Consider the following 11,424-nt stretch of genomic DNA (forward strand, 5'->3'; position numbering starts at 1 on the left):
TTGCCTGTCAGGATGATGCTTTGCAGTTTATTACCATTGTATAAAAGAGCAGGTTGCCTGGTGTAGTGGCACATGCCTTTAATTCCAGCACTTGGGAGGCAGAGGCAGGTGGATCCCTGTGAGTTCAGCCTGGTCTACATATTGAGTTCCAGGCCAGCCAGAGTTAAAGAGAGACCCTGTCTCAAAAAACAACAAACAACAACAAACAAACAAAAAAACCCCAAAACGCACACATACACATATTATATACTTGGGAAACTGAGGCACATCTGGTTTCATAAGTTCTTTTTACTCCAGCTTTGGCTCGTCTGGACCCTGCAGTTTTCCAACAGAGCAGTATTGAAAAGGACCCGCCACTTCCTGCAATTCTGAAACCATGGCCCTGGCCCAGGTAAGTCCATTTCCCCAACTTTCCATTTTTCTGTTGCAAAGTCTCATTATGTAGTCCAGATGGGACTGGAACCTGCAAGCCTCCTGAGGTGTGTACCACCACACCATGCATCTGTTTCCTTTCTGAAACACTTGTCAGTTTTGCAATGATGATACACATACTCATTGCTTTTCTTTGAACTTTCTGCTTTAGCAGAGGTCTGCCCAATAGCCTGCTCCACTTCTCTTATTGCTGAGCGTGGGAGATGGACGGCCCATTGCTGTGCCTGCCCCTCTTCCACTAGTGCGGAGCATCTCCCACCTACAGAGTCCTCAGTTCAGAGCCATAACAGCAAATGTGAAGTGCCCTGGGAAAAATGCAGACATGCTCTGCAGAATGTCCCTCTGTTGACAGTTTCCAGTGCAACAACTTTTTATTTTAATACTTAAATTTTTTATTTAAAAAATTATGGGACTTAGCTGGGCGTGGTGGCTCATGCCTTTAATCCCAGCACTTGGGAGGCAGAGGCAGGCAGACCTCTGTGAGTTCAGGCCCAGCCTGGTCTACATGGTGAGTTCCAGGACAGCTGTGACAACAGGGAAACCCTGCCTCAAAAAGACCAAAAAAAAAACCAAACAAAAAAAAAAAAAAATAGGCAAAATTGATCTGCCTGAAGTCAAGGCAGTGACAACATGTGCACTGTCTGGGTAGGAACTGGCTGACACCCAGGAAGCAGAGGCAGGTGATCTCTGTGAGTTCAAGACTAGCCTGGTCTACATAGTGAGTTCCAGGCCAGCCAGGACTGTATGGTGAGAACTTGTCTGAAAAAAAAGGGGTGGTGGTGTTGATGAGATGGCTCAGCAAATAAAGGCCCTTGGCATCAGTCCTGACAATTTGAGCTCAATCCCTGGAACCCACGTGGTGACAGAACTGAACTCCTGAAAGTTGTCCTGAGACCTTTACACATGTGCCATGACACGTACCACCCCTCAAATAAATAAATGTTAAAAAAAAAAAATCCCGAAAAACAAAACACTGGTCCCAGGTGCCCTCTACAGTATCTTCATGCTTTAGTGTCCTGTAACTAACTCAGGAACAAGGAAAGATGCTCAGTGGGGCGTGATAGAGCAAAGAGGAAGATTGTTTAGGTGCAAAAGCCTTAGGTACTCTTTTTGTTTTTTGAGACAGGGTCTCCCTGTAGCTGGAACTCTCCATGTAGTCCAGGCTGACCTGAATCTCATAGAGATCTGTCTGCTTCTGTCTCTGGAGTGCTGGGACTAAAGGTGTGTGCCACCACTCCTGTTAGATGTTCTAAACGAGAGCTAGGGAAGGTATTTTTTGGCATTGTACTAAATTCAAATGTCTAATTTTTTTTTTTTTTTTTTTTTTTTTTTTTTTTTGTCTTTTTGCGACAGGGTCTCCCTGTAGCCCCAGCTGGCCTGGAACTTGCTATGTAGACCAGGCTGGCTTTGATCTCATAGAGATCTACCTGCCTCTGTCTCCCCAGTGTTGAGATTAAAGGTGTGCGCCACCACACTAGGCCAAATGTCTACATTTTTAAAGGAGATATAATGGACTGGAGTGATGGCTCAGCAGCTAAGAGCACTGGCTGCTCTTGCAGAGGATCCGGTTTTGATTCTCAGCACCCACATGGCAGCTACCAACTGTCTGTTCCAGTGGTTCCGATGCCCTTTTCTCACCTCCTCAGACATTGCACGATGCAGGTGCACTTACCTACCTACATAGGTACTACATTCATACACATAAAATAAAAATAATAAGATATTTTTAAAAATTGGTAAAAAATAAAAAGATTTTATAATTCGATATGTCTAATACAGGCAAGATAGGGATTACTACGTAGAAGAAATTTTGAAGTTAATTGATTTTAACAAGGAGCATGTTTATAATAAAATCTGACTTTGTAATGAACTCTAATCAGTCTGTCTTAGATATTTTGTAATATATTTGGAATAGATTTTTTTTTTGAGGGGGAAGAATTTTTGAGGTTTTTTTTTTGGTCAGGGTGATATCGTTTGCTTAGAATTTATGATGGAGGCACATAGTATGCAGAAGACTTTTGTGCAGTTTGGTTCAACTGTGATGTTTCATTGTTGTTATTGTACTCATTTCCAAGATATCTGGCTAAAAATTTAGTCTTGCTGGGTATGGTGATGCACACCTTTAATCCCAGCATCCCAGAGGCAATGGCACACAGATCTCTGTGAGTTTGAGGCCAGCCAGAGAAAGAATTGATTTACACAAGCAATACCTGAGTTAATTTTTTCAGGGTTCAGTGACGTTCAGAGACGTGGCTGTAGACTTCTCACAGGAAGAATGGGAATTCCTGGACTCTGCCCAGAAGGACTTGTATAGGGACGTGATGTGGGAAAACTACAGTAACTTCATCTCACTGGGTGAGTTTACCTCTCAGAGCATTAGCTTGCTGTCCTGCTGAGTTCAGGCTGTATTTTCAGAAACACCACATTTTTACCCTCTATTGGTAGATTCTGTTTTGTGTAACAGACCAATTCCATTCTACCTGTTCTACCTTCATAGGTTAACATCTGGGCTGGGGGTGTGGCTCAGTGATGGAGCACTAGCCAAGATGACTTAGGCTCTAGGTTTTATCCCCAGTACCACACAAATAAATGAAGCTAAAAATCAGGGGCTGTAGAGGTGGCTCAGTAGTTAAGAGCACCGACCGCTCTTGCAGAGGACCCGGGTTCGATTCCCAGCACCCACATAGCGGCTACAAACCATCCTTAACTCCAGATCCAAGGGAATCCAAAGCCCTTTTCTGACCTCCAAGGCATTGCAGGACATGGGTGCACTCACATGCAGGCAATACACTCATACACATAAAATAAAAATAATTTAAAAAAAAAGAAGCTAGAAATCTAGGAATTTGTGTTGAACACGCAGCGAATCTCCTGGAATCTGCAAATGCCGAGGGAAGCTGCTCACTCTCTCCGCCCACTGATCACAGTTCAAATGGGTAGACAAAGATACATACCATGTGTTCATAAACATCATTGCATACACTTGTGCTTAGATACTGTCCTGAGTTAGCAGTGTTACCATCTCACAACAACTCTATGAGAGAAATACTGTTATCCTTATTTCAGGTGAGAACACTCAGGCACAAGTGGTGACCATTTTCTGAGGAGAGGATTGTGGAGATGGCTTAGTGGGTAAAGTGCTTGCTTTATAAGGGTGAGGACCTGAGTTCAAGTCCCCAGAACACACCTAAAGCTGGCTGTGGTAGTGCACATCTATAGTCCCAGCAGTCCTGTACTGAGAGGGAAGGCAGAGAGTGGAGCATGCCCAGAAGCTGGCAGGCCAGCTACCCTGGTAGATGCATCAGCAAACAGCAAAACACCCTGTCTTCAATCAAGGTGAAATGCTAAGCCCAGTGTCTGAGGGTGTTCTCTGACTACCACACAGGTGCTGTGGCGTGTGTGTGCTCACACTTATGAGAATGTGCACACATTATTTACTGAGGCAACATAGTAAGCAGGCACGATTTGCAGCAGTCTGTACCCAGAGTCATTGCACTGTGCGATCTCATCACAGACCCTGAGATCAGTTACATTAAGGTCTTTTCTGAGTCTGGCATTTATCTTTGTAATTTTTTTGTTTGTTTTGTTGGTCTTTTTGAGACAGGGTCTCCCTGTACCCTAGCTGGCGTAGATTTGCTATGGAGACCAGGCTGGCTTCGAACTCACAGAGATCCACCTGCCTCTGGGACTAAAGGTGTATGCCACGGCTATTCTTTGTAATCTTAAAGTTTCCCTAAAATGGTTGTTCTTAAGCTATCTTGAATTTATAACTTAAAATTTTTTTTTATTTTATGTATATGAGAGTTTTGCCTACATGTGAGTTGCAGGTGATTGTAAGCTACCATGTGGGTGCTGGGAACCAAATCCTCGGTCCTCTGCAAGTGTAATACGTGCTCTTAAACCCAGAGCCATCTGTCCAGCATTTATTTATGCTTCTATTTATAAATGCTCTTACATTTATTTACTTATTTATTTATAAAGTTATTTATTTATGAATGCTGTTGCATTTATTTATGCTTCTATTTATAAAGTGTCATTTTGGAGCCAGATTTGGTGATAATCCCACCACTCAGAAGGCTAAGAGGAAGATTACCTGCTTTCAAGGCCAGGATGGACTGTGAATTGAGATCCAGGCCAGCCTGGGCTACAACAAGTGCCATTTTAACCTAAAATTAACTGTAAATATAATGAAATCTGAAGATAAGGATATTTCAATTTATAATTTTATTTGACTTTTTTTTTTTAAAGCAGGACCTTCCATTTCTAAGAGAAATATGGTCACCTTATTGGATGAAGAAGGGAAGGAACCTGAGATGGTGGTGAAGGAAGGGAAAAGAAGACCCTGTTCTGGTGAGTGAGGGCTGCGCAGGCATGAGGAAGCCAGTCCTGTGGTGTTCCCTCAGCTCTCTAGCGTGGAGTACGCTGAGGGGTTATCGGGGAGTTCCTCCAAGGCCTGGGCCTGAAAGGAGACTTGAGACCTGAATTTAAATTCAGATTAAAAAATAGTGTGTGTGTGTGTGTGTGTGTGTGTGTGCGTGCGCGCGTGCGTGTGCTTTACATGTGTGCACACATGTAAAGGTCAAAGGACAAGTTTGTGGAGTCAGTTTTCTCCTTCCTTTCTGTGGGTTCTGGGGATTGAACTGAGGTCAGGCTTCCATGGCAAGGGCTTTTCCCTGCTGAGCCATCTCCCAGGCCCAAATTAAGACCTTTTAAGCCTCAAGTAGCAAAACAGCTTTCTCTTGTGGGCACTAGAATTCAAACCCTGGTCTCCTGCAAGGAAAACCAGTGTTCTTAACCACTAAGCCATCTCTCCACCTAGTTAGTATTGCTTTTCAACTTCCCTATTTCCTTCACATTTCAAAGAGAAGCTGTTTCAGTAGGAGGGGGAAAATGATAATAAATACAAGAACAGAAATCAACAAAATAGGGAACAAAAAAAGGAGATTAATTAAAGGCAAAACTTGAAGTAAACTCTATTGAAAAGATGAACAAAGAGATAGTCAGACTGACAGATACTATCAGGATGGAAAGAAGGTGTTTCCCTTCACACTGTAGATATCAAAAGACAAAAGAAAATTCTATGAATAACTTTATGCCAGTAAATTGATAGTTTAAGTGAAATGGAAAAATTCCTTAAAAAATACATTTTGACTGGGTGTGGTGGTGCACGCCTTTAATCCCAGCACTAGGGAGGCAGAAGCAGGTGCATCTCTGTGAGTTCAAGGCCAGCCTGGTCTACATAGTAAGTTCCAGGTCAGCTGGAGCTACAGGGAGACCCTGTCTCAAAAAGACAAAAAAACAAACAAACAAAAACATTTTGCCTGACAAGATTAAAAAACAAAGCAAAACAAAACAAAAACTATATCTATCAAAGTAACTGAGTTCATTATGAAAAATTTTTTGTAAAGAAAATGTCAGGTCCCACTGTTTTTGGTGGTGAATTTCTGTTAAAAATGTGAGGAAGCTGGGTGTGGTGGTGCCTTTAATCCCAGCACTTGGGAGGCAGAGGCAGGCAGATCTCTGTGAGTTTGAGGCCAGCCTGGTCTACAAAGTGTGTTCCAGGACAGCTGGGGCTACAGGGAGACCTTGTCTCAAACAGGGTGCACCCAAATACATGCACATCCCCTGGGTCCTCTGCAAGAGAAGCCAGTGCTCTTAACCACTGAGCTATCGCTCCAGCCCTGCAAGCACTTGAGTCATCTCCCCACCTCCTCTTTGTTTTGTTTTTTTTTTAAGACAAGGTTTCATGTAGTCCAGGCTGTCCTTGTGCTCATTATGTAGCCAAGGGTGGTCTTGAACTTCTGATCCTCCTGCTTCCATCTCCTGAGTGCTTAGACAACAGGCATGTGCCACCATACCTAGTGTAGTGTTTACTTTTTTGTGTGTCATTTTGAGACAGGGTCCCCCTGTAGCCCCAGCTGTCCTGGAACTTGCTATGTAGACCAGGCTGGCCTCGAACTCAAAGAGATCCGCCTGCCTCTGCCTCCCGGTCTTTACTTTTTTTTGAGGAGTCTCTCTATTGCCCATGCTGGCTTCTAGCAACTGTTGGGATCAAGTGATTCATCTCCCTTAGCCTCCCCAGTAGCTGAGACTCTAAGCTTGCATGTTAGTTTTCTTTCTTGTTTGTTTTGGAGATGGTCTCACTTTGTAGCCCAGGCTATCCTGGAACTTATTGTGTAGCTCAGGCTGGCTTGAACTTGCAGTGGTCCTTTTGCTTTAGTCTCCAAGTGCTGGGATCACAGGTATGAGCCTGTTTATTTTCACCTGGGATGCCCCAGCACCTGAAGTAATGTCTGCATTGAAGTGGACTTTAGCCATACCGAGGACTTTACCCCTGACACAGCAGCTATTATATTTGTAGGGTCCTACTAGGGTCTGGTTAAGTGGTCCACTCCTACTTGATTTTTCCATGAAACAAGTTGTTTTTGATGCGTAATATTTTGCAGATGTGGGTTTTTGAGTATAAGTGTGTCCTTTTGTTGTTGTTTTGTTTGAGACAGGGTCTCCCTGTGGCCCCAGCTGGTCTGGAACTCACTTTATAGACTAGGCTGGCCTTGACCTTGCGGAGATGGACCTGCCACCATACCAGGCTTGTATATGTAGTATTTCATCAGAAATGCCTGTCTGAGGGAGATGAGGTTCATCATTTGGAATGGGCATTACTTTAGATGCTGTGGAGTTTTCTTTCTTCTGGAACAGGGAAACCACATGTGTTTGCCTTTGTGTTTTCTTTCAGATCTCGAGTCTAGATTCAAGACCAACAGTTTCTCTCCAGAAAAGGACATTTATGAAGTATATTCATTACAGTGGGAGATGATGGAGAGGATTCAAAGCTGTGGCCCCCAGGGCTCAAGTTCTAGACGTGATTGGGAACGTGAAAGCAAGATTGAGACCCAAAAAGCCCCACAGCAGGGCTGCTTCGGGCAGTTGAAAATCACCTCTGGAAAAGTAATCACGTACAGAAAGCACAGTTTCCTCACTGAGTATCAGAAAGTTCATAATGGAGAAAAATTTTATGAATGTAAAGAATGTAGGAAGACCTTTATCCGCCGCTCCACACTTAGTCAGCACCTGAGGATCCACACTGGTGAGAAACCTTATAAATGTAAGGAATGTGGGCAAGCCTTCAGACAGCGGGCTCACCTTATTCGACACCACAAACTTCATACTGGTGAGAAACCCTATGAGTGCAAGGAGTGTGGGAAGGCCTTTACAGTGCTCCAGGAACTCACTCAGCATCAGAGACTTCATACGGGTGAAAAACCTTACGAATGCAAGGAATGTGGGAAGGCTTTCCGAGTACACCAGCAGCTGGCCCGCCACCAGAGAATCCATACCGGGGAGAAACCTTATGAATGCAAGGACTGTGGGAAGACCTTTAGACAGTGTACACACCTCACTCGACACCAAAGACTTCATACTTCTGAGAAGCTCTATGAATGTAAAGAGTGTGGGAAAGCCTTCGTGTGTGGCCCAGACCTTAGAGTACACCAGAAAATCCATTTTGGCGAGAAACCCTATGCATGTAAAGAATGTGGAAAGGCCTTCAGAATATGCCAACAGCTTACTGTCCATCAGAGCATTCACACTGGGGAGAAGCCCTACGAATGTAAGGAATGTGGCAAGACTTTTAGACTCAGGCAACAGCTTGTTCGCCATCAGAGAATTCATACCCGTGAGAAGCCCTATGAGTGTGTGGAATGCTGGAAGACCTTTAGTAGCTATTCCCAACTGATTTCCCACCAGAGCATCCATATTGGTGAGAGACCCTATGAATGTGAAGACTGTGGGAAAGCCTTCAGGCTGCTCTCTCAGCTTACTCAGCATCAGAGTATCCACACTGGTGAGAAGCCTTATGAATGTAAGGAATGTAGGAAACCTTTTAGACTGCTCTCCCAACTCACCCAGCATCAGAGCATTCACACTGGTGAGAAGCCTTATGAATGCAAAGAATGTGGGAAGGCCTTCAGACTTTATTCATTTCTTACTCAACACCAGAGGATTCACACTGGTGAGAAGCCCTACAAATGTAAGGAGTGTAAGAAGGCCTTTAGACAGCACTCCCACCTCACTCAACACCAGAAGATTCATAATGGAACTTAATACGAGCTAACATTCAGATGTATGTTGTATTGGAAAAATCGGGAAATCCGTTTTTTTAGAATAATTTATTTCATGCTTTAACTAAGCATAAGAGATTTTATACTAGAGAAAGACTTAGGTTGTTTTAAAGCCCTCTATCCTGATTTACATGTTTACTTTCAAAGTCCTATGAGAGGGTAACGTAATGACGGGAAGAGAGTTCAGTCTCGCCTATCTTTACCTGCATCCCTTTCTGCTGTGATACTGGACTGGATGCTAAAACTTTGTGCTTCGTTTTACTCACTTGTAAAATGTTAACAGTAGTTATCTATGTTAGTTATTTATTGCTCTGTAACAAATTAACAGAAAAACAGTAGTTTAAATAGTATACACTTATTATCTCAAAATTCCTGTGGATCAAGAGTCCAGGCCTGACTCAGCTGGGTCTGTGGGGTTTCATCCATGTCTCGGTTCTCATGTAAAGGCTTAACTAGGGAAGGCTCCACATCACAGCTAACTGGGGAGATGCCTGAATTGTTCCTTTGAGGACTTTGCATTGAAATCCTCAGTTTCTGGCTGGCTGGTGACCGAAGGCTGGCTGTAGTTCATGGCTGCACTGGCCACCCCAATGTGGCTGCTCCCTCACTCAAGTCCTGCCAGCCAAGGTGGCTACTAAGCACGGTGGGAGTCTACTCGCAAGACAAGTTACAATCCTGTGTAATCTAATTGCAAAAGTAACATCCCATCATTTTGCTACCTTCTACTGTTTAAAAGTAAGTTCTCAGACCAGCCTACACTCAAGAGGATTATGTGAAACTGAGCGTCAGGAGACAGGGACCAGCAGGGACCAATTTAGAGTCAGCCTGCCATGCTGCGTGATGGAATTGTTGGAAGAAGAAGTAGCAAACCCTTGAGTTCGCAGTCATGTAGCGTGTATTCTGTAAATAATGTCTAGGGTTGTTAGCATTAATATTGCACATTCTTCAGGAAGGTCCAGTAGAAGTAATAAATGTAGAAATGCCTCCAGTTCCGTCTCGGCACTTACCAAACCTGGAGGGAATTTATTCTAGGTAAAGCCTGGGAGATGAGAGTCAATGTAAGATGTTTGTCACTTGAGCTGCACCAGAAACTTGGTGATGAGAAGAAATTATGGATTTCACGAATGTAGGCTGTTAAAAATATAACTTAAAGAATCAGAGGGGAAATGACTTCCTCACAATTTAAAAAGAGCAAATTGTTTAGAATCTCTTCTCTGACCAAGTTCAAGATTAATCACAGTCTCAGAGATTGCATAAAAGAACTAGTCATTTGAGGATTTTGATGTATACACATATATAAACCTTATGTATAAAAGAAAACATTTCGTTGCACTCAGTATAACCATTTGATGCCCAAATTGACCTTCAGCCAGTGTTTCAGGTTGGGTCTTTCCATATGGCTCCACCAGGACTTTGATAATTTTCTTGGTTTATGGCTGCACAGTTTGCTTGCTCACCAGTTTGTCATTTTAAAATTTATTTGTGTGTGTGTGTGTGTGTGTGCCACAGCATATGAACAGGTCAGAGGATACCTTGTAATAGCTGGTTCTCTCCTTCCATCATGTGACTCCTGGGCATTGAACTCCGGTCCTATCAACCTTGACAGCAGCCCACTATACCCCAACTTACTCTTTAAAATTAAAAAAAAATTATTTTATGTGTATAACTGTATTGTCTGCATGTATGTAAGTGCACCCATGTTGTACAATGCCCTCAGACGTCAGAAGAGGGCCTTGGATCCCCTGGAACTGGAGTAAGACAATTGGTAGCCATCATCTGGGTGCTGGGAATCGAGCCTAGGTCTTCTGCAAGAGCAGCCAGTGCTCTTAACCGCTGAGCCATCTCCAGCCCCTCAACGTATCACTCTTAAATTGGGCAAATAAGAGAACAGATGAACATCTATTTTCCTCTTTTCTATTTTTCTTTTTTCCATGGCAACAAATGTTAATCAAATTCAAGTGTTTTTTTTTGTTTTTTTTTTGGTCTTTTTGAGACAGGGTCTCCCTGTAGCCTCAGCTGGCCTGGAAGTCACTATGTAGACCAGGCTGCCCTTGAACTCACAGAGATCCACCTGCCTCTGCCTCCCGAGTGCTGGGATTAAAGGCGTGTGCTACCACACCTGACTCAAGTGATTTTTTTTAAAATAAAGCTTTATTTTTATTTATGTTTACGTGTGTGTTTGCACGTGTACCACATGCATTCCTGGTGCCTGCAGAGGCCAGAAGAGGGTGTCAGATCTCCTGGAACTGGAGTTACAGATGATTGCGAGCCATCATGTGAGGGCTGGGAAGTGAACCCAGGTCCTCCGAAAGCAACAAGTGCTCTTTACCGTTGAGCCGTCCCTCCAGTCCTGTGATTTTTTTAAAAAATAAGTTCAGGGCTGGAGAGATGGCTTAGCGGGTAAGAGCACTGACTGCTCTTGCAGAGGACCAGGGTTCAATTCCCAGCACCCACATGGCAGCTACAAACCGTCCTTAACTTCAGTTCCAGGGGAATCCGAAGCCCTCTTCTGACCTCCATGGCATTGCACGACACAGGTGCACTCACATACATGTAGGCAATACACTCATACACATAAAATATTAAAAATTAGTTCGGGCCGGGTGTGGTGGCGCACGCCTTTAGTCCCAGTACTTGGGAGGCAAAAGCAGGTGGATCTTTGTGAGTTCAAGGCCAGCCTAGTCTACATAGTTCAGGTCAGCTGGGACTACAGGGAGACCCTGTCTCAAAAAGACAAAAAAAAAAAAACAAAAAACAAAAAAAAAACCCCACAAAAGTTCAACCAGCAATTACAGGAAAAATGATTAAAATTGGGGGAAAAAATGAAAACCACCATTTTCTGGACTCCAATGGAATAATGGGTCCAGAAAAT

General features: G+C 43.5%; 1 protein-coding gene across 4 annotated transcripts in view; it reads left to right on the forward strand.

The window, feature by feature from the left end:
- The window catches only part of LOC115067778 (zinc finger protein 14 homolog), a 33,225-nt gene extending 22,713 nt beyond the window's left edge, over positions 1–10,512 (forward strand). For 2 of the 4 annotated variants that reach the window (XM_029556524.1, XM_029556525.1), the window contains exons 3-6: positions 298–391; positions 2,661–2,787; positions 4,681–4,782; positions 7,169–10,512. In XM_029556524.1, the coding sequence (XP_029412384.1) occupies positions 377–391; positions 2,661–2,787; positions 4,681–4,782; positions 7,169–8,535 (1,611 nt within the window). In that variant the 5' untranslated portion in view covers positions 298–376 and the 3' untranslated portion in view covers positions 8,536–10,512. The remainder of the gene's footprint in view (positions 1–297; positions 392–2,660; positions 2,788–4,680; positions 4,783–7,168) is intronic. The other 2 variants (XM_029556526.1, XM_029556528.1) reach the window with 2 other exon arrangements.
- Positions 10,513–11,424: the final 912 nt, after the last annotated feature.

The sequence above is a fragment of the Nannospalax galili genome, unplaced genomic scaffold (genome assembly GCF_000622305.1).
Source record: "Nannospalax galili isolate Female #2095 unplaced genomic scaffold, S.galili_v1.0 scaffold886, whole genome shotgun sequence".
Lineage (NCBI taxonomy): Eukaryota > Metazoa > Chordata > Mammalia > Rodentia > Spalacidae > Nannospalax > Nannospalax galili.